Here is a 27,708-nt window from a genome sequence, read left to right as displayed (position 1 = left end):
GGTATTTGTCTAGAGAAAATTGTTTTTTTTCTATGCCAACTTTTTAAATTAGAAAGCTCATAATAACTTCCGAAAAATTTATAACTTTTTGATTAATTTTATGATTTTTTAAAACAAATTTAATAAACAAATGCATTAATCATGCGTTTGTTCACACACAAATTTTTTTTCTATAAACTTTTTCAATTAAGTTTCATGATAAATTTAGCAAAATTCATAATTTTTTATCAATTTTATGATTCTTGAAACAAATTTAATAAACAAATGCATTAATGACGCATTTGTCGACAGACAAATTCTCTCTCTGAATGTGTCAACTTTTTTAATTAGGAATTTAATAAACAAATGCATTATTGGTGTATCTGTCGAAAGAAACATTCTTTTTTTATGTTAGAATTTAAATTGGGATCTTCATAATAAATTCAGCACCATTAATGATGAAATGATCAATTTTATTATTTATCAAAACAAATTTAACAAACAAATGCATCATTCGGGCATCTGTGGACGGAAAAATTCGTTTTTTTCGAAGTCAGTCTTTTCAATTGGGAACTTCCTAATGATTTCAGAAAAATTGATAATTGTTTGATAAACTTTATATATTTTTTAAACCAAATTTAATAAACAAATGCATTATTCGGGCATCTGTAAATAATATTTTTTTATGTCAGTCTTTTTAAATGGGAACTCAATAAAAATTTCATTTCCAATCATACATAGTTGATAAATTCTATGCTGCTTTAAACAAATATTTTAAACATATGCATTATTTAGATGTTATCATAATTTTTTGCCATAGCCTCAGAATAAGAAAAAAATCTAAGAAGGTGCCAGAAATATTTTTAATGAATTCAAGAAAGTAGCAAAAAAACAAATGAATAGAGAAATCCAAGCAGCTTAATAGAAACACAGCCATTCAAAAAGGCGAGTCTTTCCATAGAATAAATTCCAAATAATACATTGTTTATTGAATTTGTTTGAAGAAATCATCAAATTTATTAACTTATTTTAAATATTGCGGAATTGAAATATTTTGATGGAAACCCACATAGTTGTTCAAAAATTAACTTTTTTATCTATAAATTCAATAATTATAATGCAAGTTTTTGATTAAAAATTAACTGTTTAATACAAAATTAATGCCTTTAAAGTTCAATAATTTTGATGACTTGATAGAAAAATATTTTTCTTGTAGAAAAATGAATTTTTTCAATTGAATATCCTTTTAGAAAATTCATATATGTTTTGTTAAAAAAATAATTTTTTTATCTCAAAATACAATTATTTTATGTTTGGTTAAAACTTTATCCTGTTTATTGGATGGATTTTGAATTTGTCTTTTTTTATAGAAAGTTAATTTTCTTGATCCAAAATTCATTTTTTCTTTATTCTAAAATTCAACGAAATTTTTAAACATTGGTTTTTTTCAAAGTTTTCTTTATCACAGCTTTTGTTAGAAAATTTGACTGTTCGATTTTTGGTTCAAAATTCATTCTATATATTTTATAATTTAAATAATCAACTGTTTGGTAGAATGTTAATGTTTTATTGTTAAAAATTTAATTATTTGAAAGAAAATTTATCTATTTTGTTAAAGAATGCATCTTTCTTGATTGACAATTTAATTTAAATAAATAAAGTTAAACAGTCTTCTAAAAACAAGTTGCTTTTTGTGTTAAGAATTAAAAAATTTCATCATATTCCAATCTTTTTTGGTTGAAAATTCAACTATGTCGTTAAAAATTCATCCTTTTGAAACGAACATTAAAGTTTTGCGGTAGAAAAGTCCTCCTTCTTGGTTGAAAATTTGTCTTTCTTGGTTAAAAAGTAACTTTTTTGCTACAAGTTAAACTGTTTTCGAAAAAAAAATTTCTTTTTGTGTTAAAAGTGTTAATATTTGGTTTAATCTTCAACTTTTTTTCCGAAAGTTCTTCTCTTTTACTGGAAAGTATATCTATTTGGTGGTTGATGTAACTGTTTGGTTGAGATTTTTTTTAAAATTGATATATATATTTGTTATGTGTATAAATGAAACAAAACATATTTTTCATTAAAAGGTTTAAATTTATTTATTTTATTAATTGCTAAATATTTTTATAAAATTAATTAATTTTACCACTTACCAGAAATATCACGTGATGACGGGTTTTCCATTCACACATTCCGTTTTATTAAAAAAAAACAAGCACCGGGTTTTAATAACAAACGATTAATGTAACTGAAAATATACTCTAATCATGTGATGTTTATGGTATTTAGAAATTTAATTAAAAAATTTTTATTATTAAAAAAAAACATTTAATTACCCGAGATACTCGATTCAATTATAAAATATAGTCGTTTTGATCATCCGCGATAGTAGTTTTGACTGACAGAGATAATCTTTTTAAGTATATGAACATAATAGCTTCGACCATTTTATATATTTTACCTGAATATTCAATTTTCAAGGTGACACTTTAGGATATTCTAGTAAGCACTCCCAGTATAGTATACTAGACACTCTGAGATAGTGAACCTAGCCTTAAATTTTGACACTCAAGAATCTGAAACTTAACGTTCTGGGATAGTAAACCTGGCCATGAAATACTGACACTCCGCGGATGGTACTCCCAACCATCTAGGGGGCTGCCCGATAGTTAAAAATCAAATATAGTCATTCGGACACTCTAGATGTTCAGACTGACCATCCATTTTTCTCCATGCAGAGAGTACAGAAAAGGCAGATGTGAAGGTATGTCTTACCATTGGTGTCCATTGGTCTGAGATTCCTTGCATTGAGAATCTGAATGTTGAGCGAGTTGTCGATAAACTGTGCCCTGACAGTAAGGAGACCATGTAGAGCGTCCTCAAGTTTCTTCTGCTCTTGAATCCTTTCGAGATTATATCGATGAATCAACTCGGCAGTTTCGAGCCCATGGAGCTTTAAGAGGCTCTCAATCTTCTCCAATACTTGAACGTTCGCAGCCTCGTCCGCTCCGAGGTTGAAGAACTGGATAAGGGCGTGAAGAGTACGATGCAGGTTCGAATAGAAGGATGGTGGTCTTCTCTTCTGCATCAAAGACAATGAGCCCCCGTCCTTCAGTTCAGAATTTTATAATATGCAAACCATCATACCCATATTTTCATTCCACCCTTTTATCCCCTGATCAAAATTGACTACAATGCTAGTTAAAACCATTCGTTTTTATAACAAGTGCTGTCACAATGTATTTACTCGAAAAAAGCGAAAACTGAGATGATTAGATCGAACAGGTGGCCAAACGTGAGTAATTTTTAACCCAAGAAAAAGGTTTTGTAGCCTATTAGGGAATAAATTGAGTCTTTCAAATCTCAGAATTCGATCATTTACTTCCCCTAACTCCGCTCCTGTTTTTAACTTCCCCATTTGACCTCATCCTTCCATAATAACACTCCTCTTGTGTACAATTTCCCCTTCCCCTATTCTCCAACCTTTTACTTCCCCCTCCTAAACTTCTTACTCCTCAAATGTCTTCCTACCTTCTCTCCCAATACTTCACTTCCGCACATTAACTTCTAAATCCCCCTCCCCAACTCCCTCTCCTTCCCCTAATATCACTTTCTATTCCTTCCTCGTGCTTCCCACCTCACCCATAATATACTTTCCCTTATTTTCCTACCTCTTACTACCATTCTTTCTCACGTAGCACTATCCTTACTACCACTCTGTCTAATGCCCCTGCTTCCCCTATTTCCACTACCCACCCGATAGATTTCCCTCAGTTCTCCTACTACCACTTCACTCACTTCCCCTTTCTAAGGAAAAGAAATACCAAATTCAATTAAATTCAGAAGAATACAAGAAAATTCAAAAGAATTATGTATAATACCAATTGAAGGTCACAATTAAAAAGATCATTGAATCGGAGGAAACCATTAGATGGAAGGAAACCTCTACTACAAGACATTTTCGAGGTCGCTGAATCCAAATCTGAGGCGAGTTTGAACCCATCAGAGCAGGATCAAGGTCAAGTGAAGGTCAAAATAAGAAGAAACTATTGAACTGGCGTGAATCACTGCTTCAGGACGTTTTTGGGACCGCTAAATACGAATCCGGGGTAATTTTCATTCTATGGGGTAGGGACGAAGGTCACCCCGAGGTCAACATTGAGAAAACCATGTAATCGAACTAACCTCGGATTCGGATTCAGCGACCGCAAAATCTTCTAAAAGCAGAGGTTTTCTTCGATTCAATGGTTTTCTTTATTTTGACCTTCACATGGCCTTCATACTTCAATTGACCTTGATCGTGACCTGATAGGGTCAAACCGACCCCAGAATCGGATTTCAGGGACCTCAAAAACGTATCGGTATGGTATTTTAACTCGGATGGCTGATTTTTTTGTCGAGCGTTGTAATCCAAGGTGAGCTTTAGGGACGATTCAGGAAATTGAACAAAAGTTTTACATATTCAAGCAAAAATTAAGGGAATTCAAAACAACTGTATCCGGGGTGATTTAAAAAACTAAGAAAATATAGAAAAAATCCATATTATTGAAAATACTTAAATGAATTTAGAAAAATTCTTCGCAAAATTCAAAAGAATTCAAGGTTTCTTCGGCAAAATTGAAATCAATTCAGAAGAATTTAATGAAATTCAACAGAATTTTATATACTGCCCAAGAATTAAAGATGAACGTATAAGACTTTACAGTGACTTAAAAAAATCCTAAGCCATTTTAATTGAGTAGAATTGAGTAAATTCTAAAGGATTCAATCAAATTTAAATAATCATGAAAACTATAAAGATTTAAAAACAGAAGTTAATAATTTAGGAGAAATTAATAAGAATTCAGAGTGAATTCAAGATTAATTTACAAATATTTTAAAAAATGTTTAGATCAAACAATTTTCTACTGATAAAAAAAGAGGTGTGACATTTATTATAAAACAGTTAAATTAGCTAATCAATCAAGTAAAATTTAAGTGAATTTATAGAAATTTAAGACAATAAAAAGAATTTTTAACAATTCAAAAGAATTAAAAAAGAATTCAAAATAAAATTTTAAAAATTGAAAAATATTCTAAAAATGCACTGAATTTGGAACAAAAATATTGGAAATTTAAAATAGTTTGATGAAATGCCTGAGTATTCAAGCTGTCTTTAAAAAACGTTAGGAATAATTAGAGAAAACAATTTTTTAAATTGATTGTATTATATATAGATTTAAGTAAATTGAGAATAACTAAAAAATCAGGGTAAATTAAAACAATTCAAGAAAATTCCAAAGAATTATAGAAAAGTCAGAATAACCTACTAAAAATTTTAGGTGAATTCTGAATCAATGAAAACAAATTGAAAAAGATACAAAATATTTTCTTAATTTCAGTATAATTGGAATTAATTTACAAAAATTCACGATAATCTAAGAGAATTCGGTGAAATTGGATAAATTTTAAAAAATCCCAAGAAATTCAGAACAATTAGTAAAATTCCGAAATCTGTTTTCTCTTTAATCAAATTTTAAAGTGAGATTTGAGAGTACCGTAAATTTCAAAAGTCTTTTAAGAATATATCCTGCCGTTCGGAAGTTTTTGGAAATTTTGAAAAATGCAACAGATCGCCCAAATGAGTGTTACTTTTATATGAACCACAATTATTAACTAAAAATACTAGAAACTATAGACATAAAGTTGTTCTATTTCATAATTTAAGTCTAATGATTTTTTTAGGATCGACAAGTTTTTTTATAATTAGAATTCTTACCTTCTTATGAAAACCTTTAGCATTCAATTTATGCATTGACTTATGATTATTAGCAATCTTCTGTAAGAAAAAATTTAATATGGGGTATAAACAATCTTTAAAATTTTTCTTGTAATTCGCAGTATCGGAAACTTTCAGGATTTAAACAGGGCCTAAAATTTGGTAAAATAATAACTGCAATGTTACTTTAAACCATTATTCCCATTTTTTTACTAGAATTTAAACTTAGTTATTGATGAGAATTAATCTATGTTGGTGAATTAGTTTAAAATTAAATTATCATATTGTAAATTGAACAAATTCCTTAAAAAAAGATTTTTTGGTAGAAATTTCGATTTAAAGTTTTGTTAAAAATTGTCCCTTTTGGGTTAAAAATCCAACCGTGTGGTTTGAAATTAACTGTTGTGTTGAAAATCCAACTGTTTAATGAAAAATTCTACTTTTTGACTGAAATATTCAACAATTTGTTTAACAATTCTTTTTTTTACTGGAAAATGTTTTTTTCTTGAAAATTCATTTGTTTCGGTTAAAAATTAATATATTTTGGTTAAACCTTTAACTATTTCAAAAGTCGTCTTTTTTCGTCGAATTCAACTGCTCTTTATTAATATTAAAATCTTTTATGGATGAAATATCAACTATTAGATTTTTCCTTGAGAATTTATCTTTTTTGTATGTAGATTCATAATTTTATTTAAAAATATGAAACGTTAAGAACTCCGGTAAAAAGTTAAAATAATTTATTAGAATATTTGTTGTGAAAGTTAATTTTTTTCACCTGATAATGTAAATATTACATTATTAAATTATTTTTAACTACTTAATTAACCACAAAATTTGAATTTTATACAAATCGTATAAAATGCAAATTTTGTGGTTGAAAAATCATTAATTTTTTTAACTGACAGTTTGAATATTTATTTTTTGTAGAAAATTGGCCATTTTCGGTAAAAAATTCATCTCTAGAGTTGGAAATTCAAATATTTTGTTGAAATTAAAAAAAAATACCAACTACTGAGTTCGAAGTTGAATTACTTGGTTAAGCATTTAGTTTTTTATTTGGAGATTAATATTCTATGTTGAAAATTCATCTCTGGTTAATAATTTTTCTATTTTGTAGAGAATTCGTTTTTTAAAATGTTTTTTAGTTAAAAATGTAATTATGCCATTTTTGGCCAAAAAATGATAATTTTTTATTAAAAGTTCAATGATTTTATTAAAGTTTCATCTTTTTTGGTAGAACATTAATCTTCCGTTTTTTTGTTGTTGTGAAAAACGATCTTTTTTATCGAAGATTCAAATATTCGGTTGAAAGCAATTTTTCTTGATTTAAAATTAATAACTTTGGTTTTAAAATGAACTACTTTTTTAAAAAGTAGTTTTTTTGTAGCAAATTAATTTTTTTATTGAAAATTTATATTTTTTATTGAAAAATGCAACCTTTTTATTAAATATCTAAGCAGGTAGCTGGAAATTAATTTTTCTGCTTGAAGATTCATTATTGTAGTTCAAAATTCATCGTTTTTGTTGAAAATTAAGCTAGTTTGAGCAAAACTTGTTGCTTTCATCAAAAGAAATGGTCTTACCTAAAAATTAAACCTGTTTGATTGCTGTTTGTTAATTTATCTGCTTTAAATTGAAAATTCAACTATTTTGTTGAAATTTTTTTTCTCATCATATTTTATTCAATGGAACACTTAAGTATTCAATTTTTAGTTTAAAATTGATGTTTTTTAGTTAAAAATTTAACCCTCAAAATAATTCATGTAGTCTGTTGAAATTAATTTTTCTTTATATAAATTAAACTACTTTATTAATAGAGGAATTACAATGTACAAGATTCATTTTTTAGCTAAAAATTCCTAATTTTAATCAAAAATCCATCTCTTCGTTTGAAAATTGATATATTTTGTTAAAAGTTCGTTTTTTTCATTTAAAATCATGTTTTACGTAAAGATTAGTTCCCCTTTTTCAAGAAAAATTTAACTATTTTGTTGCAAATTAATTAAATATCTTAAAAATGTATCTTTTTGCTTGAAAATTTAAATATTTTTTTGACATTTTTTTCCAATATTATTTTATTTATCGGAACATGAAACTATGCAATTTTTGGTTGAAAATTGGTATTTTTGAGTTGAAAATCAAAATTTGTGGTAAAAAAAATATGAAAATTGCAGAAAAATTAATTTTTCTGGATTGAAAATTCAACTTAAATTTAAAACAATATTATTTATTATATTCTTGGTTGAAAATTATTATTTTTTATTTAACAATTCAACTATTTAGTTTAAACTTCGTTTATTTCGTGTAACTTTGATTATAAAATCGTTTTGTCAAATCAATTATTGTTCAGTTGTTAATACTTATAGTACAAATCCATTATATTTGTTTATTTATGCAATTAATAAAAATATTTTTTATAGAAATATTCAACTTCAAACGCTCCTATTTTCAATTGTTCAAGTCTTCAAGACCACATTTAAAAAATGTTTAAATTAAAAATGTAAGCTTATATAAATATAAAATGGCAAATTTGTTAAGTAAAGGAGTTTAATTTTTAACGTTAAAATCTGGAAATTGTTCAATTTTGTACTCAAAATAAATCGTTTTGTCAAATCAATTATTGCTCAATTGTTAATACTCAGAGTACAGATCCATTCAATTTTTTTCTAATTATTCATGTATTAAAAATATTTTTTATACAAATTGTCAAGTTTAAACGCTTTTAATTTTTAATTGTTCAAGTCTTTAAAACAACATTTTAAAATTGTTTAAATTAAAAATGTAAGCCGAAAAATAAAAATGGAAAATTTGTTAAGCAAAAGAGTAAAAGAGTTTAATTTTTGCCGTTAAAATCTGGAAATTCTTAAATTTTGAAATTATTATTTTAAACAATTTTTAAATCGAACTTGGACAGATTTTCATTCTAAAAATATGTGAAATTCCCAGTCAAAAAATAAATTTATATTTAATAATAAACCAGTTTTATAATGCACCATTTTAACCCCAAAATTTATAATAAACCGCTAATTTCCCGGTTTCCCGGTCTAGCGGCCACCCTGAGTGTTAAAAAATTTAAATATTTCGTTTAAAAAATACATTTTTTCAAAAATAAATGGCAAATAATATAGTTTGAAAATGTAATCTCACCTCCAGATTGGTGTTGACTAACTGCCAGAGAGTTTCAGACATAATTTCCCAAATGACAAGAAGAACAGTATCGAAATTTTCCTGATTGAGATTATTATGTAGTGTCGTTAGATTGGAATCTAAATAATGTAGTAATCGATCCATTGCATTACTACTCGTGTCTATCAGTTCCGCTCCTTCCATTAAATATCTGCAAAATAAAAAAAATTATTTGCAATTATTTGTAAGATATTTAAATAAATATACATTTTCCATATCATAATGACGAATCTCGACGATAACGTACTGATTATGGAGTTAATTAATTATATTTGATATTTATTTTATTCTTAAAGTGTGAAAAAATTACTCAATTCCACTGGGATTTCTTTTTCTTTTGTTTTGAATATTTTATTTATAACTACCGATTTTACATTACCAGTCAAGTATGTCTAAATAATCAGCAATTGTTATTTTTCTTAATCACATTTCAAATTTTAGGATAAAAAATATTGTAAATTTGATAAAAGCCTTCAATTATGAATATATTATTTCGGATTTATTTTAAAATTGAAAATAGTTCATAAAGTTTCAATCGAGCATTGACATTTTTTTAACTACACTAATAATTGCAAAATTCCAATTCCAACAATTTAATTTTAACGTTAAAATCTGTGAAGTCTTCAATTTTCAAGTGATTCCGAATCGTCTTGTTAAATCAATTATTATTAATTTGAGAAAATTCACAATCGCCAACTCTAAAAAATGTTTTGGATCGATCTTTGGTTAAAAATTTAAAGATTAAAGATTAAGTTAATTACCTGCTGATTGCAGGTGCCATGTTATTAGCGACGATTTTCAACAAGTCGATAATTTTGTCCTTAACACTGTCAGTCGCATTATCGATAATGAGTTGCAAAGTTTGCTTGCAGCGCTCTGCCTCCTGTTCGGGTTTGTTTTCTCCTAGAGCATCAACGATGCCTTGCATTCCCAAGTCGTTAGCCAAAGGAACAATTGATGTTCGGATATAATCGATGTTGTTAATGGCAAAACACCAGGCGTTCGAGACTTCAAACTTCCTCTCGTAAACGCTGCTATTGTTGGAAGAGTCTTGCTCTATCTCTGTTACTTGCTCCGCTTTCTTCGCCATCTTATCAGCATAGGCAATCGAACATTTGCAAATGTCCTGTAATCGGATTAAAAAAAAATAATAATTCTAAGGATCCAACATCAAGTATACAAAAAGTGATTTTTTGACCAAATTTCTAAAGAGCGTCCACATGCATTTTTTTATTTGTAAGCATTGATATAATCTAAAGAAAAACTTAGACAGTAAATTAACTAAATTGCTTAGAGATATTCAATAAAGTATTTTCCGAATTTCCTTTAGAGAATTCTGATCTTTTCAGGTCCGTAAAAAAATTCTCCTTTTTCTCGTTTTTTTCGCTTTTTAACTTGAATTACTGGAACCCAGGAAGAAAATGCAACTATTCTTTGTCGAATTTTAGTTTTTTTAATGTAAAGTCTACCATTATATATTTTTTGAATGCCTATTTTTGGTTATAAATTCTGCTATTTGGTTGGGATTTAAAAACTTGTATTCTACACTCGACTGAAATGACCAACTTTTGCCCCTGAAAATACGGTCAAAAGTAGCATATATTTTCTGTATACCGCAATTTGCAGGGCGAAAGTAAAATTAGCGAAGCGAAAGTAAAATTAGCGGGAAGAAAGTAAAATTAATGAGGCGAGCGTAAAATTTGCGAGGCAAAGTGGAATTAATTTGACGAAAGAAAAATTAGCCGAGCAGAAGTAAAAATAACGCACGAATGTAAAGTTTACATGGCGGAAGCAAAATAAGTGGGATTCAAGTGAAATTAGAGGGGCGAAAATAAAATTAGGAGAACAAAAATAAAATTAGGAGGGCAAAAGTCAAGTTAGCGGGGCGAATGTAAAATTGGTAGGGCGAAAGTAAAATTTGCGAAGCGAAAGGGAAATTCGTGGTACGAAAGTAGAATTAGCGTGGTCAATGTAAAATTGGCAGACGAATGTAAAATTTGCAAGGCAAAAGTAGAATTAGTGGTGTGTAAGTAAAATTAAAGAGGCAATATTAAAATTAGCGGGATGAAAGTAAAATTAACAGGAAAATAGTCAAATTTGGGGGCGAAGGTAAAATTAGGGAAGCACAAGTAAAATTTGTAAAGCAAAAGTAAAAATAGTGGGGTAAAGTGAAATTAGTGGGATGAAATTAATATTAGCGGGACAAAAGTAAAATTGACAGAAGAACGTAAAATTTGCGTGACGAAAGTCAAATTAATGAGGTGAAAATAAAATGAAAGAAGCGAAAAGAAAATTAGCGGGATGAAAGTAAAATTAGTGCGGCAAAATTAAAATATTCGAGGCGAAAGTGAAATTAGGGAAGCGAAATTAAAATTAGCGAAGGGAAAGTAAAATTAGTAGGAAAAAAGTAGAATTAGCAGACGAACGTACAATTTTCGGGACAAAGGTAAAACTAGTAGGGCGCCATTCACAAAATACGTTTCACAAAATTAACAAAATTAGAGAGGCTAAAGTAAAATTAGCAGGGCAAAAAAAATTTCGAGGCGAGAGTAAAATCAGCTGAAAGAAAGTAAAAATTTACGGGGCGAAAGTAAAATTAGCGGAAGAACGACAAATTTTTGGGGGGAAAATAAAATTAGTGGGGCGAAATTGAAATTCGAGAGGCGAAAGTAAAATTAGCGGGCTGAAATTAAAATTGGCGAGGCGAAAGTATGATTACAGGCAAAAGTAAAATTACCAGGACAGAAGTAAAATCAGCTAGGCGAAAGTAAAAATTTGCAAAGCGAAAGGATAATAAGCGGAAGAAAGTCAAATTGGCGGGGCGAGAGAGAAATTAATAGGACGAAAGAAAAAATTAGCTGGCTCAAAGTAAAATTAGCGGACGAACGTAAAATTTTTGGGGAGAAACTAAAATTAGTTGGAGTGACAAAATTAGTCGTTGAGAATTTATTTATTTGTTTTTTATTTTGAAAAATCAAATACTTGGCTTCAAGTTTAACAACTTTGTAAAAAATGCATTTTTTATCGTGATTAACTATCTTACTGAAAAATTGAAGATTCAATTTTTTGGTCAAAAATTGACAGTCTTCTTGAAAATTTATATATTTTCGGGTTGCAAATTCCACAGGTTGCAAAAAAAAAATTTTTTTGCTTAGAAATTCAACAATTTGATAAAAGATTAATCTATTTGGTTGTAAAACAACTAGTGTGATAAAACTTTAAATTTCTGGTTTAAAGTTTAACTTCCTTGGTATAAAATTAAACTATTCAATTAAAAATTATACTACTTATTTGAAAATTTAAGAATTTTTTTAATTCGTTTTTTCATTGTGTAAATTATTTTTGTCTTATGTGAAAATTTAACTAATTCTTTTTTTATTGAAACATTTTCCTTTATCAGTTGAAACTTCGTTCTTTTGTTGTTGTTGCAAATGAGTTTTATAACGACAAATTTAGCAATTTATTTTTTTGGTTAAAAATTTATCTTTGATGGTAAAAAATGAAGCTCTGTGACTATTGTTGAATTCCTTTCTTTATTGTTAAACATTAATCATAAAATTTTATTTTATTGTTGACAATAAATAACTTGAGACGATGTTTTAAGATGTTAACGAGATAACTGTATTAAATAAGAAGGTTTTAATATATTTTATAAGAAGTCTTCATACGAATTTTTTTTATATGAATTTTTTTAAGAAGAAATTTAATTGAAAATTCACCCCTTTGGTTGAAATTTTAAATATATTGCGAAAATTAGTTTTTTGGTTAGGAATACAATTTTCATTACTAAAAAATATTACAATTCAATTTTGGTTTAAAAATTAATATTTAAAATTAAAAATTAATTTGTTGTGTTCAGGATTTTATGATTTTGTTGTAACTTCGTCTTTGGTTTGAGATTTATCATTTTTGTTGGGAATGTAACTATCTTGGCCGTGAATTAATTTTTTATAATGTTTATATTTTTGCTGAAAAATCAACTCCTTCTCGAACTATTTTAGTAAGAATTAGTCTTTTTATAAAATTAGTCTAATTGTTTAGTTATTTTTAAGATTAATTTTTGTTGTTTAAAATTAGTTTTTTAACTAAAAATTTATTTTTTTGTTGTTGTGAACCTCTCCTTGTTAGTAGTTAATTTAACTATATATGTTACTATGTATGTTAAAAATGGAGCAATTAAAAAATATATATATTTTGTCATATTTTATCAGGGTGACTGTTTTAATCAAAGAAAAAAATTTCCGATTTTTTCTCGTTTCGCAAATATTTTGCCCGGTCAATAACATTTTAAAAATCGAATTCTATTATAAACTGTAAAAGTACAAGTAATAGAAAATAAAAAACAGATTAAAGAATATAAAGTGGAACTATTAAATTTTAATATTTTTAAATTTAGGTTCAAAAGTTTTTAAATTCCAAAATTTTGCATTCAATTGATCAATAATGTACACGTATGAACTAAAAGGTACTAACACTTTTTAACTGAATATTCTTTAATTTAATTATTTGAAACTGCAAAATTCAGAATTCTTGAAATTCATAAATTATAGGGTTCGAAAATTTAGATTAAGTTCCAAAAATATAAATTTACGTTAAAATTTTCAATACCCTAAATTAAGAATTAATCAACGAACATTAAAAATGTTCAAAAATATATCATCAAGTTATTTTAGACTAGAAACATTGAAAATTTAAAAACTTTGATTTTGCAAATTAAAAGTTCTTAAATTAGAAGTTAAATTATTTTTATTTTCAACAGTTTAAGAATACTTGAAAAGTTTTAAAATTTGATTTCAAAATCTTGAGAAAACTAGAAGTTCTTTTAGATTTTCTAAAATTTAAAATTATTTAAAAATTTTTTCAGAACTTCTAAATAACTTCTAAAATTAATTAAATGAGTCCTGCAATTTCTAGAAAATCCTGCGAATTTAAACAAATTTCCTTAAAATTTAGATTTATAAATTAAAATTAAACACTTGTTATTTCTAGAAAGAATTAGAGTAATTTTAAGATATATTCATAAGTTTTACAAAGTTTCAAAATTAATGTAGAACTTGAAATAATTTTAAATAATTTGAACATTTGCTTGAAATTCATAGGAAAATTTAAAATGAGTTTTTATTTTGGAAAATTATTTTAACAGAACATTTAAAAATATATTAAGATATTTTCAAAATTGGCAAAATAGAACTTTGAAGATTTTCAAGATTTTTGTTTAAATTTTCAGGATTTTCTAAAAATTGCGGAAAAATTCTATCCATTTTCAAATATGTTTGGAAGCTCTACAAAAAAATTTTCGTACACTCCGCTTAAATTACTTAATATCATTTCAAGTTAAAAAATTTTTTTTAATCTTTTCAAAACTTTTAATTATCTTTTCTAATTAATTAAATTTTTTCTGCAAATGATAAGTGTTCTATATTATATATTTTAAATTTAATAAAACATTTAAATTCAGAATATATTTTTATAAAGTTATTTTCAAGTTAAAAATAGTTTTTAAAGTAATCAAAACTTTATTTTTTTTTTTTATAACTAAGAATTTCAAATTGAAACAGTTACAATCCGGAAATTCTTTAACTTTGAACGGATTTGTAATCGTTTTATCAAACCAATTATGTTTCAGATTTTAATACTTAGAGTAACGATCTATTTTACAAAGTATTTATTTATTTAATTTTTAATTGTTTAAGTTTTCAAGACTGCATTTTAAAATTCTTTAAATTAAAAATATACGCGTAAAAACAAAAATCTAAAATGGAGAATTTTTCAAGTGAAAGATTTTCGAATTTCGCATTGTAAACTGAATTATATCATAATTGAAAAAGATATCAATTAAACTAATTATTTTTTTTTTTAAACTGTTAAAATCAAACTTGGACAGATTTTTCTTCTGAAAATTTGTAAAATTCCTGGTCAAGAAATAAATTTACTGACATTTTCCGGTTTTTCCCGATTTTAGAAAATTCTGGTCATTTCCCGGTTTTCCCGGTCCAGCGGCCACCCTGTTAATTGTTCGCACAATTTGTTATTCATTATAATTATTTTTCCTCACATAATTACTAAAAAGTTGCTGTTTTTTTTGTAATTTTTAAACTTTTCTTCAACTTTTCACTAAGGCCAGGAAGAAATATTAAATATTAATATTAATTTAAAGAAAAAGACTCAGTCACTACTTCAAAGAAAATTTACATTTAATACGATCCAAATAGAAAATTTTAAATATCTAGTTTATTTAAACAAAAATATATATTTATAAAAACAAGGGATTGTTTAAAATATGATACTCTCCAATGTTTATTTATTATTAGTTAATAACTGAAAAGTTTTAGCAATATTAAATACTTCAGAAAAAATCGCACCTTTCTAGCACGTATCTAAAGAAAGACAATTATAAATAATAATAAAGTGTTCAAACAAATAGTTTTGTTAATTTTAATTGATTATTATCTCCCTAAGTGAAAAGTGGACAAAAAGCAAAAAAATTTAGAAAAACCCGCATCTATCTGCCATTAATATAAATGAACATAGTTGTAAACAATAATAACTTGTTAAAAATTTATGAAAAATTGCAAGTTTCTACCACCAAGCAAACAGAAAATTATTATTAATAAAAATAAATCGTTGGTACAATTATTTTGGTTATCCTACATTAATTTTTATCTTACTCTAATTAAAAAATGGACAAAAAGTAAACAATTTAAGAAAAAACCGCAAAATCGAGCATCATTCAAAGAAAATATTATTATCAGATATTATAAACTGTTTTGACAAATACGCTTGTTAGCTTTAATTGACTTTTACCTAAGTCTAATTAAAAATTGGACCAAAAGTAGAACATTTTTGGAAAAACCGCGACTTTCTATCTCATTGTAAGAGAAAATTGTTAAAAACAATAATAAATTGTTTTGAAAAATTCCTCTTAAAATATAATTAGCATTAGAAGTCATTATTTTATATAATAGAAACAATTTGCAATAAAAAAACCATAATTAGCAATAAAAACCGAAAAAAAACTATTTTTTCACTTATGGGGTTTTATTAGGGCCCTATAAAAAAGACTTCTCGGGGTTGATATTTAAAAAATAATATTTTCTACGTATTACATGGGTATTCATGAAAATAAAATATGCGTATCAACTAGATTTAGCTAATATTGACGATTCTAAATAAAATTTACAAAACGGTCTTTTATTCTTAGTGGAAAAAAGTGTTAAACTTAATGGCGTTTGCGCCACCTTTATATATAATTTTTTTCAAAAGAAAAAAATCAATTTATTTTTTTTGGGATTCGAATAAATTTCTAGGCGATATGTATATAAATTTAAAAAAAAAGATTGCAATGCATTTTGGGACTACCATAATGTAGACGCTCCCATAGGGTATTAAATTAATGGACCTACATCAATGATTTTTGCTATGAAGGTGTAGGATCCCTCGATATCTGGCCAGGCTAGTTGTGTCCAGAAAACTTTGATCTGATAAAAAATCGTCAAAGTGTCGACAGCACTAGAACTGTATTGAACAGTGGAGTCCACTGGCTGTAAAGTGTCAAAGTCTACTGCTCTGCCAATTCGTTTTAGAGCCTTGTAAACAGCGATATCGAGCCAGTGAGCGACGCCATCCCTGAACCAGTCGTAATAATTCTGAATCTTCGTGTATTCCAGTCCTTCTGCACAAAGGACATGCCCTAGCCTAAAAAAAAATTAGGAAAGTTTGCTAGACAAATTATCGTATTATAAATAATAATTTTTATTCAAAAACCCGTGTGGAAATGGCCCAGGTTGGTCTCTTTTGATTAGTGGCCCTCAAAAGGCCCCACAAAGGGGCTTCCTGTGGAAACTTCCAGCAAACACTTTCATCATAATCTTTTTTACCTTCTTTGTGGAATAATAGGGGTTTTCACTTTTTTTATAAGAACTGGGTTATGGGAATAGAAAATAAATTAAAGAATTTGGTACTTTAGGTTTTTAATGACATTATAAAAATTAGGAATGTAATGATTGAACAATTTATATTCTCGGAAATTTCACCAGTTCATTTTTTATAGTTTTATGTTGTTTTGAGTATATTCATTTTAATTTTTAGATATTTTAATTAATAATAATTCAGTTCTATAAATGTAAAATTGGAGAAAATATATATTTCAAATGTAATTTCGCGCCAAATTTCGCAGTCAACCCTGCCATCTTATTGGCTGACTAGATTCTATATCTGGTTCAATTCCGTTGCTGTTCCTGCCTACTCAATTTTTTTTTTTTTGCTTGATAAGGGCCGAAGCATAATGATTATTTTTTATAAATGTTTATTAGTGTAATTTTAGAATAATAAAAAAAGACGAAATAAATAAAAAGAGATAGAAGGGGATTTGGTTGGTCGCCTTCTCATTTTTCTTTTCACTTTTTCTGTTTAAACAAAAAAATTAATTTTTTCTTTTCTTTTAAACAATTTTTCTTATCTTTCTTTAAATTGCAACAGGAACATTTTGTGGTGATTGCCCAAATTTGTTTGCTGGATTCTTAGTTTTATTTTCAGTGATTTTGCACATTAACTTGATCATTGGACGTTGAATAGAATTTTAAATTTGATTTTAATCTCATATAAATTTCTTAAATTTAAATACTTCTAAATTCATTCACATATTTGAAATAGTTTAAAATCAGTCAAAAAATTTAAAATACTTTCAAACGAGGATAAATTAAATTGATTATTCCTATAGTTTAATTTATAATATTAATTTTGTATAACCACTAATGACTCTAACGCAAACTCAATTTTCAAAAATTTTAAATGCTTAGAGTGGACTTAGCTGGGCACTATGGGCACTATTTCCACACGAGAAAAAAACTATCAGGGTGGCAATTTGACAGCCGATTTCAAATTTTCGTTTCATATTTATCTCTAATTTGAAAGAAATATCTGAATTTTGCACTCAAAAATATCAATTTTTAACAAAAAATGGAGTCACAAATGGAGTCAACTGTAATAGTTGAATTTTCAACAAAGCAAAACAATCATTTTTTACTAGCATAGATGAATTGTTAACCGAAAACTTCATAATTAAATTTTATTTAAAAAAAATTAATGTTCAACCAAACATATGAATTTTAAACTAAAACTATTAAATATTGAATTAGAATAAATTCAATTTACAGTTCAAAAAATTACTTTAAAAAAAACTATCTTTGAAAAAAACTACCTTTTAAAAAAATAGTTATATTTTTAACTAAAATTGTAAATCCGTAACTGGATCCAAATTTTCAGTTAAAGAAATTAATTTTCAACCAAACTGATTCATTTGTAACAAAAATGATGAATCTTCAGCTGGATTAGTTGAATTTTATACCAAAAATATGGAATTTTGACCAAATTGAATTTTCATCCAAAGAAGATTTTTCAGCGAAAAATACAATGCTAAAATTTTCTGTTAAAAATATAGTTCTTAAAAAAAGCAACGGATTTTCAGATAAATAGTTAAATTTTATACTGAAGTAATTAAATTTTTACTTTAAAAAAATTCATTTAAAAAGAAAGTCGTTATATTTTCGACCAAAGGTAAATTTTCAGTTAAAATAATGAATCTTCGACCAAGAAAATGAATTTTTAACGAAAGAGTTTATTTTTCAAACAAGTAATTTTATTTCCAACTAAAAGACGAATTTTCAACTAAGATGGTAAATATTTGACTGGAATACTTGAATTTTTAACCCAAGAGAAGAATTTTTAAACAAACCGATTAACTTGCAAAGAAAAAGATAATTTTGTACAACAAAAAACAATTTTTAAACATGACATGTGGATTTTCAACTCTAGTGATGAATTTTTAACTAGAATTGTTGAGTTTTTCACCAATTAGATGAATTGTAAGCCAGGAAGATTAATTTCTATAAAAAAAACTACCAAAAAAAAAACTAGTTTTTCAACTAAAAAAGATATTTTTTCAATTAAAAATTAAATAATTGCAATTTTAGTCACAAAAAAAGATCGTTCAAGCAAAGAAATGAAGTTTTAACTATAATTATGGATTATTTAACTAGAGCAATAGTCAAATTTTCAGTTCAAATACAAAACTTTATTTTCAACAAAGTGTTACGTTTTAAACCGCAGATAAATTTTCAATGAAAATTTTGAATTAAATAAAGATGAATTTACAAAGAAACATATAACACAATTTTCTCTTATTTATGTTTAAAATATCATCTATTCGATTATCAAACTTAAGTGAGCCAAAATAATTTCACAGATAAAAAAATTGCAAAGGTTATTCTTATAATCCCGGTTTTTTTCCGGCCAATAAAGCTCCGATCTTTCTCGGTTTCCCTATCAAGTTGCCACCCTGGCTATGTTGAAAATGAGTCACTGGTTTATTAATTAAGGTTTACTGATTTGATCAGTGAATTAGACGGGTTTGATCAGTGCGTTTCAACGGTTTCAATCAGTGAGTTTCACTGGTTTTATCAGTAAGTTTAACTGATATGAGAAGTAAGGCTTACAGGTTTTAACAGTCAAATTTACTGGTTTCATTAGTAAGTTCATCTGGTTTAATCAGCAAGTTTCACTGGTTTAATTAGTTAAGTTTACTGGTTTTACCAGTGATTCCATCACTGGGTTGATCAGTGAGGTTTATTGGTTTGATCAAGGAGATTCACTGGTTTATTTTGCAAGGTTTACTGGTTTGATTAGTTATATTCACTGAGTCGATCAACGAGGTTCAACTGGTTTAATCAGTGAGTTTCACTGTTTCAATCAGCAAAGTTCAATAGTTTAATCAGCGGGGTTTACTGGCTTGATCAGTGAATTTCACTGGTTTGATCAGTAAGGTTCATTTATTTGATCAGTGACGTTCAACGATTTTAATAAGTAACATTCACTGGTTTCAACAGTAGGTTTAACTGATTTAATAAGTAAGGTTTACTGGTGTTGTCAGTGAAATTTAATGGTTTCAATAGTAAGTTTAACTGGTCTGACCAGTGAGTTTAACTGGTTTTATCAGTAAAGTTTACTGCTTTTATCAGTGATTCCATAACTGGTTTGATCACTGAAATTTACTTGTTTGATCAATGAGATTCACTGGTTTGTTTAGTAAGGTTTATTGGTCTGATTAGTGATGTTTACTGGTTCAATCAGAGTGTTTCACTAGTTTTTTTAGCGAAATTCAATGATTTGATCAGTGAATTGCACTGGTTTGCCGTAAAATCACTAATTCACCAGTATTAATTTAAAATAATGATTCAAACAGTGGAAATGTAACTGGCTTAGTTTAAGAGAGTGGGCAAAGTGAAAGAATCAATTCTAAGACCATTATTACTAAATATTTACTTAATTCTATAATTGTTTTAATACTTACGCAGCATATCTTTGAAGGGCAAGATAAAGCTCGAATAAAGTTGTGCCAAGACCCAATTCTGCATCTTCACTACTTTCAACATCGATATGTTTTAATCTGGCGCAAATATCCTCAACAATAATCATACACATGTCACTGATTCTCTTTTCATACATGACATAAAGCGTTCTTGCATAGGGAAAATTGACCTTCCTAAAAAAAAGTTAAGAACAATTTTTAACAAAAATACATATTTTTTAACAAATTAGTTGAAATTTCCACTAAAAAATAAGACAAATGAATGGTTCAATTTTTAGTTTAAAAATTTATTCTTAACCCAAAAAGTATGAATGAGCAACAAAATAGTTAAATTCCCATGCAAAAGAGATACATTTTCAACAAAAAATCTAATAATCTATATTTGAAAGTAACAAACATTTTAAGTTAAAATCAAAAACAGGTTAATCCTAATAACAAAAAACGTATTTTTAACAAAACTGTTGACTTTGTAACCGAATAATTATATCTTCAACCAATCAGATTAATTTTCTGGTCAAAAGAGACAAATTTTTAACTAAATAGTTTAATTTTAAACAACAAAAATTAATATTTTAAATTCACTTTTTTCTGAAAAAAGATCTACTTTCTTTGTTTCACTGGGAATCAAACCATAGTACTTCTGATTGCCGATCAAGTGCTTCTCCGTTAAGCTATTAGACAGATACTTAAAATTAATCAATTAATTAATTTAATTAAAATCAATATTAAAGTATAAAAAAAACTGTCCGTCAGTTTCATTTTATTCGATTTTGATAAAAAATTATAAATAAAATTAATCAGTAATTTATTAAATTATTTTTATTATATTAGTAATTTCGATTCCCAGTGAAGCGAAGAGATAAGATCTTTTTTCAATCAAAAATGTACTTAAAAAATTTATTTTTCATTTAGTTTCAAATAACCTTAAGTCTTTTTTTTTACTTGAAGAGTTAACTTGATCGATAGGTTAATTTCTTTTTTTACATTGTCTGAAAAGATATCTATACTGAGTGATGGTAAACATCTCTGATGATAATACAGATTCCTTTTAAAAAATATATACATTTTTGACGAGAAAGGAAATATTTATATTTTTAATTTAGAAAATTAATTTTATTTTTAAAAAAATCACAAGGAATTAGAAAAATCTAAATTTTCAACCAAAGAAATGAATTTTTAATAAAAATTAGGCATCTCGAACAAAAAAATTAAATTTGCAGATTGTGCTTTTACTTTTAACCAAGTAGTTAAAGTTTCAATCAATAAAATAAATTTTCAATTGAGAAGATTAATTTTTTTCCAAAATATTTGAATTTTTAAAAAAACACAGCAGCTTTCACAAAAAAAAATAGTCAACAAAATAGTTGAATTTTGTACCAAATCAGTTCAATTTTCATCCCAAATAAATGTAACCGAGAAGATTAATTTTCTACCGAAAAGACGAACTTTCTAAAAAGTTAATTAATTTTCAACCAAGTAGAAAAATTCTCAATTGAAAAAGATTAATTTACAATTAAATAGTACAAACTTTCATATGAAAAAATATTTCAACTGAAAAAATTAATTTTCTAAGTAAGAAGATGAATTTGCAACTCAACAACTAAATTTTAAATTAAAAACTTAATGTTTAACTAAAGAGATTAATTTTCAACTATAACTATCAAATTTTCAATTGTTAATTTTTTAACTGAAAAAGGATGAATTCGAAATGAACAAGGTAAACAAATTTTCTATTAAAATTCAAAAATATTTCTTCTTTGAAATACTACTTCTACTCTAAAAACTGCTTGAAGTAATTTCTTTATCTGAAATCTACAAGAGAGAACTCAATTTGTGACGAATTCTGACTTGGAAAAGGGATTTTTAAATTTTCTTTTTCTAAATCCGAATTATAATTCTTTGAAAACATTTCCGTTTCATGTAAAAATTCCCTATTCCAAGCGAAGTAATATTTGTTTATAAAAACTTCCTGTACTAAAATAAAAACGATAATTATTTTATAAGATTCCCTGTTCCAAGTCAGACAGATATAAATTTCCAAATATATACAGTAAAAAATTTTTTTAGATAAAAAAAGTTGCATAAATATAAATTATAATATAAAGAAAATTTTCATCTGAAAATGTAAGAATTCCATTTCTAAATCAAAATTTTTTCTTTGTAAGTTGGACATTCAACTATTTGGTAAAAAATGTATATATTTTGATTAAGATTTATCTATTTGGGTAGAAAATTAATGTTTAATTATTAATTATTATGTCAAAAAATCGTCTCTTCTTGTTGACTTCAACTGGTTCATGATTCATTTTTTCTTTCGTTGAAAATTATTTGTTCTCTTGTTTTCAACTAAAAATTCAACAATTCTATTCTTGATAGTAAACTTATCTTGTTCTAAATAGGAAATTCAACAATTTCATTGGAAATTCATATATTTTTTTGCAAATTCGCTTTTTAGTACAAAATTAATATTCTCGATTGAAAATTTATCTTTTTTGGTTAAAAATTCAGCTATGTACTTGAAAACTAAATTGTTTTATTTAAATTGCAATTCTTTTATTGAAAATTTAACTACGTTGTTACATTTTTTTTTCCAAAATTTAACAGTTTTGTTGAAGATTCTTTTTTTTGGTTGAAAGTACATCTAATATTTATCTAAATATTCATATACCCTATCCTAATATTCAAATTATTCAACTAATGGTATTTTCAAGATCTCGAAATCGAATTATATCGAAAAATTTACAAAATTTAAAATTGAAAATTCGTAAAAACAATATAATTAATATAATAATTTCACATAACTCACCTAATAAAAATTTTGTCGTGATTTTCAATAGCGCGTTGTAAATCAGCTCTTATTAGTTGAATTACTTTAATATGAAACTGTAGAGCCTCTTCGTCCGAATTACCCTCCAAGGAATTATTTCCCATGATGAAATCGAACCTAAATAAAAAATAGAATTAGATCAGGGGGTTTGCCTCCCCTATACTGCCCCATGCAAAAAATGTGTCTTGATAGTTGAAAACGGTTTCGAAAATTTCGAAAATATATATTATCGAATTCAAAAAATGTTCAAATTGCAAATAATAAAGAGTTTTAATTGACAAAATATAAAATCTTGAATTTAAAAACTTCCGGAATTCAAATTCACCGCCTGCAAGGCCGACTTGTAAAATAAACGAATTATAAAATTCCCAGAAATATTTTAATTCTCGAAATTTAGAACTGCTGAATATAGTTAATTTATTATTAATTTATGAGCTATTAATAGTATTATAAACAATTCAAACAATTTAATTAATAATTTATTAATTATTTTCGGAAATTTTCATTTTCGTCAAACTTAAATTTCAGCAATAGAAATATTTATGGGAATTTAACAATTCATTTATTTTATAATTTGGCAATTTTTTTGTTGCTAATATATGATTTTGTTATTAATTTTTTCATGATATAATAAATATAATGATTATATCTATATATGGCAAACAAGGAATATGATAAATCCTAAAATATTGTTTACTATCACAATCAAATAACGAACTCTTAAATGTAATATTTTTACATCAGTTAGACTGTGTAACGAAGCTAAAATATTTTAACACTTGTATGTCGCTCTAAACGAAATACCATTAACGATTTTTTTTATTTTTGGCAAGACACAAATTAATCGGAAATTATTATTCGAAGTGCTATAATAAATCCATGTTAAAATTAAATTCTGAGAATTGGGAACAAGAAAATAAGTATTATCACCTTGTTTTTAAATTTATGTAAATATATATTTTATAAAATTCTTGAGCAAATTTAAAAGATTTTTAAATATTTCAGGCGCTTCAGAAAAGAATCTAGCAGGTTGTAAAGAATATTTTGTATTACATAGGATTTTAAAAAATATTATGAAAAATTCGAGTATTTTTAAAAGATGTTTAGAGCGTTTAGAAGTTGGGAAGGAATCAAGAAATATTTGATGAAATTTTGAAAATGTTTCCTAGTTTTTAAATATTTGCAATATATTTAAAACGTCTTAAATTCCTGAAAATATTTTTAACTGATACGAATTTTTTTCAAAATTTTCAAATATTATTAAAAATTTTTCAAAAAGACCTTACAAACTTCTAAATTACCCAAACAATTTTAAGAAAATTTGTTTATTCTCCTAAAAACTTTCAAAATTGTTTTCAAATTTACGAAATAGTTCTCATATTTACCCGATTTTTGTTCGATTTTATTTTGCAATCTTACCAAATTGAAACATTTTGCTTTAAAATCTTCTAAAATATTTTCAGAAATTTTAGGAAATCGTTTGGTTTGTTTAAAAACCCTTCTCAATTTCCTCTCAAAATTCATTTTACAAACTAAAAATTATTTAAAATATTCACACGAAAATAAGGAAAATTCTTCTTTTCTGTATATCTTGTCAATCTTTACGACCTTTTAATTTCTAAAAATTATTAAAATTTTTGCTGCATTTTTTATTTACTATGCAAAATTTAAAAAAATGGCCTTAAAATCTTTTAGATTCTTCTTTCACTATTTTTTAAATCTTCTAAAATCTGTTTAAATAATCTCTTCAACTTAATTTTGCGGAATAGAACATTATTTTTTAATTCTTTCTAGAAAGCCCATGAATTTTAAGAACTTTTTTTTTCACATGGGCCATTTTCAACTCTCGGTGACAGAAGGCTGAATTAGATTATCGTAAAAATATTTTTTTTAGAAATAAATAATTTCTTATGTTAGTAATACCATTCAGATCCTCCCTGCGAAACAGTGTAATCCAAAGCTTGAAGAATACTAATTTCTGTTCCATCTGGTTCTGGGAACCAACTGTACATTTTTGCTGGAAAAAGATCAACTTCTTTCGGCACTTTAAGAGTAGATACCGATGATAATATCCTAAAAAAGGACGAAAATTAAATTCGGACACTAAAATTTAAATCACAGTAAATCCCAATTGATCAAGTTGGTCCCGAAATTAAATCAAAATAGAAGTGAAAATTTTTGGTATGGTCAATAGGGTGGTTCGAAAATGCATTGCAAATTTTTTTTCACTCTAGAAGGCAAGGCACCACCACCCAAAAAAGTTTCCATTTTCGGAAAAAGAAAATCACTAATTTTTTTCGAAATTCGAATATTAACATTTACCACCGGGGACTTCAAAATTCCATTTAATTAACATGGGGAAGTTTTAAATTTTCGAAAAATTGAACTCATGTTCCAGATTTTTATCGAAACGTGCAAAGTTTTTTTAGGGGTTTAAGAGAAGTATCTATGAAAGAAAATAATACTAATAACTTTCATTTTCAACCCAACCCCATCCTTTACAAAACGCCCCAAATATGACCCGAAAATAAAAAATCTACATTTTTACGTATTATTGTTACTTTTCAGCAATTTTCGTCGTCTGTTTCATAAAAATAATTGCTAACGGACAATTTTTAATAGGTAATATGTCTTTTTAAACAAATTTCAATTGTTCAAACAAATGTAAATTATTTCAAGAATTATTTATTTCCAATAAATGTAAAAACAAATCTGCCCGCCTCTCGGGCACAATCTCGTCAAGCGCTGTGCGCGCGGCACGCTTCGCTCGCATGTTTGAGCGCACCCAGGGCGCACGAATGTCGGTCCTTGCGCTGCGCGCTCGGTCTTTTTGCACAGACTTTTTAAAACTAAAGGTCAAAGCATCGACAACAGTAATTTGATGATTGTGAATTCTCTTTGGTTAAAGCTCCTTCGGATTTAACGTACACATTCTCATTAGGCATCGCGTGCTTTGCACTTGAGTTTACCCCTGAAATTGTATATCATTCCCATAAATGTATATTACTATAATTCATAACATGCATTGGTATTAAAACTGACGTGGTTTCATAGTCTTTTTTTTAATGCGTATTCTTCAAACAAAATTTTGTTATTGAACATTTTATTGCAAATTTGGTCGTTTTTTCATATTTGGGCTTCAAAGATTTGAAGAAATTTGAAAATATTTTGTGCAATTCATTTTAAATTCACCCTCAATTATTATTAATTGATCCTAAATTCTTTTGAATTCCTCTAAATTCACTCCATTCTATTCACTCGATAGACTTTTTAAAAGTTTTTGTTTTAATCATCTTTAAGTCTTTAAAACTCATCCTAAATTCGGAGGTATTTCATCAAATTCGTTGAAATTCTCTTTGATTGTTTGACAAATAATTTTTTAAAATGTTATATTTATTTTTGAAGATATTCTATTTAAACTATTCAACTTTCTAAGATTTTCAATTTTTTAAGACTGGCTGAACATCAGATTTCTGAAAGTCTGCTTCAATAATCTAAATTATAATTTGTTGAGTATTTGTGTTTTCAATTTGAAAATATAAATGAGAAAGAAGCCTTTTTGGATACTCAGGAAAAAACCGGTAAATTTTTGTATGGTAAAAGTTTAAAAAAACGGCCTGTCATATGAAAAAAATGGGGGAACACAATTTTGTAGCTACGTTTTGGAATATACGCCTTAATAAACATTTTAATTTGTCTTGCGTCATTTTTTCAAACATTCGATTCTATTATTTTTAATTTTATTTTTCACGAATTAAACAAAAACCACGCGTTTGATAAAAAAATTATTCAGAAACAATTTTTATAATTTTTTGGGTTTTTTAATTTTTTAATTCACTTTTGTGAATTTATTCTCTCGTATCTTATGTCATTTTAACAAAAATTTTTTTTTTTATTTTTAATGTTATTTTTCACAATTAAAATAGAAACTACCTATCATATTAAAAAAAAAACATTAATAACAATTTGTTTGCTCTACTTTCGATAAAAAATTTTATCTAATTATTTCTTCTTAGCTTGTGTCGTGTGTCGAAAAATTTAATTTTTCTATTTTTAATGTTTTCTTATAAGTAAAACCAAAACTACATGTCCTATAGAAAACTCATTAATAAAAAATTTGTGGATATTTTTTGGGGGCACAGTGTTTGTCTTATTTTTTCTCCTATCTTGCATAGTATGAATGCAAAATGCAATCTTTGATTTTTTATTATTTTTTGTGCAGTAAAAATGGGAACTTTCTATTTTTCGAAAAAAAATTAAAAAGTTGTTATGATAATCTTTCAGGGCTATCGAAAATTAATATTACTCTTCGAATATCTTTTTTTTTGTGGTGCGTTATTTTGCTTAAAATTTTCGTCTTCGTGTGTTTTTTGGAATTTTTTAAATACTATTACTCTGATAATTTTTGGTTATTTGAAAAAATTCATTGAATAAACTTTTCGATTTATTGAATATTATAAGCATCCGTACATAAAACTTTTGAATGTTGAAAAAAGTGGTCTCAAAAATATTAAAAATACGCTCACTTTTTTAATTTGCATCCAAAATGGCTGGCTGACGAACTTTACCTTCAGTTTAGGACACTAAAATAGTGTACCA

The 27,708-nt window shown here is 26.4% G+C and overlaps 1 protein-coding gene across 13 annotated transcripts in view; it reads right to left on the bottom strand.

The window, feature by feature from the left end:
* Nucleotides 1-27,708, bottom strand: part of LOC117171429 (protein unc-13 homolog 4B) — a 155,464-nt gene that overhangs the window by 21,644 nt on the left and 106,112 nt on the right. For 10 of the 13 annotated variants that reach the window (XM_033358742.1, XM_033358744.1, XM_033358750.1 and 7 more), the window contains 8 exons: nt 25,033-25,182; nt 23,089-23,226; nt 20,265-20,456; nt 16,321-16,612; nt 9,679-10,043; nt 8,879-9,068; nt 5,729-5,788; nt 2,746-3,052 (listed from right to left, as the gene is read on the bottom strand). In XM_033358742.1, the coding sequence (XP_033214633.1) occupies nt 2,746-3,052; nt 5,729-5,788; nt 8,879-9,068; nt 9,679-10,043; nt 16,321-16,612; nt 20,265-20,456; nt 23,089-23,226; nt 25,033-25,182 (1,694 nt within the window). The remainder of the gene's footprint in view (nt 1-2,745; nt 3,053-5,728; nt 5,789-8,878; nt 9,069-9,678; nt 10,044-16,320; nt 16,613-20,264; nt 20,457-23,088; nt 23,227-25,032; nt 25,183-27,708) is intronic. The other 3 variants (XM_033358743.1, XM_033358745.1, XM_033358754.1) reach the window with 1 other exon arrangement.

Source organism: Belonocnema kinseyi, chromosome 4 (assembly GCF_010883055.1).
Source record: "Belonocnema kinseyi isolate 2016_QV_RU_SX_M_011 chromosome 4, B_treatae_v1, whole genome shotgun sequence".
Taxonomy (NCBI): Eukaryota; Metazoa; Arthropoda; class Insecta; order Hymenoptera; family Cynipidae; genus Belonocnema; species Belonocnema kinseyi.
Note: the sequence above shows the minus strand (reverse complement) of the source record. Positions and strands in the feature narration are given on the sequence as shown.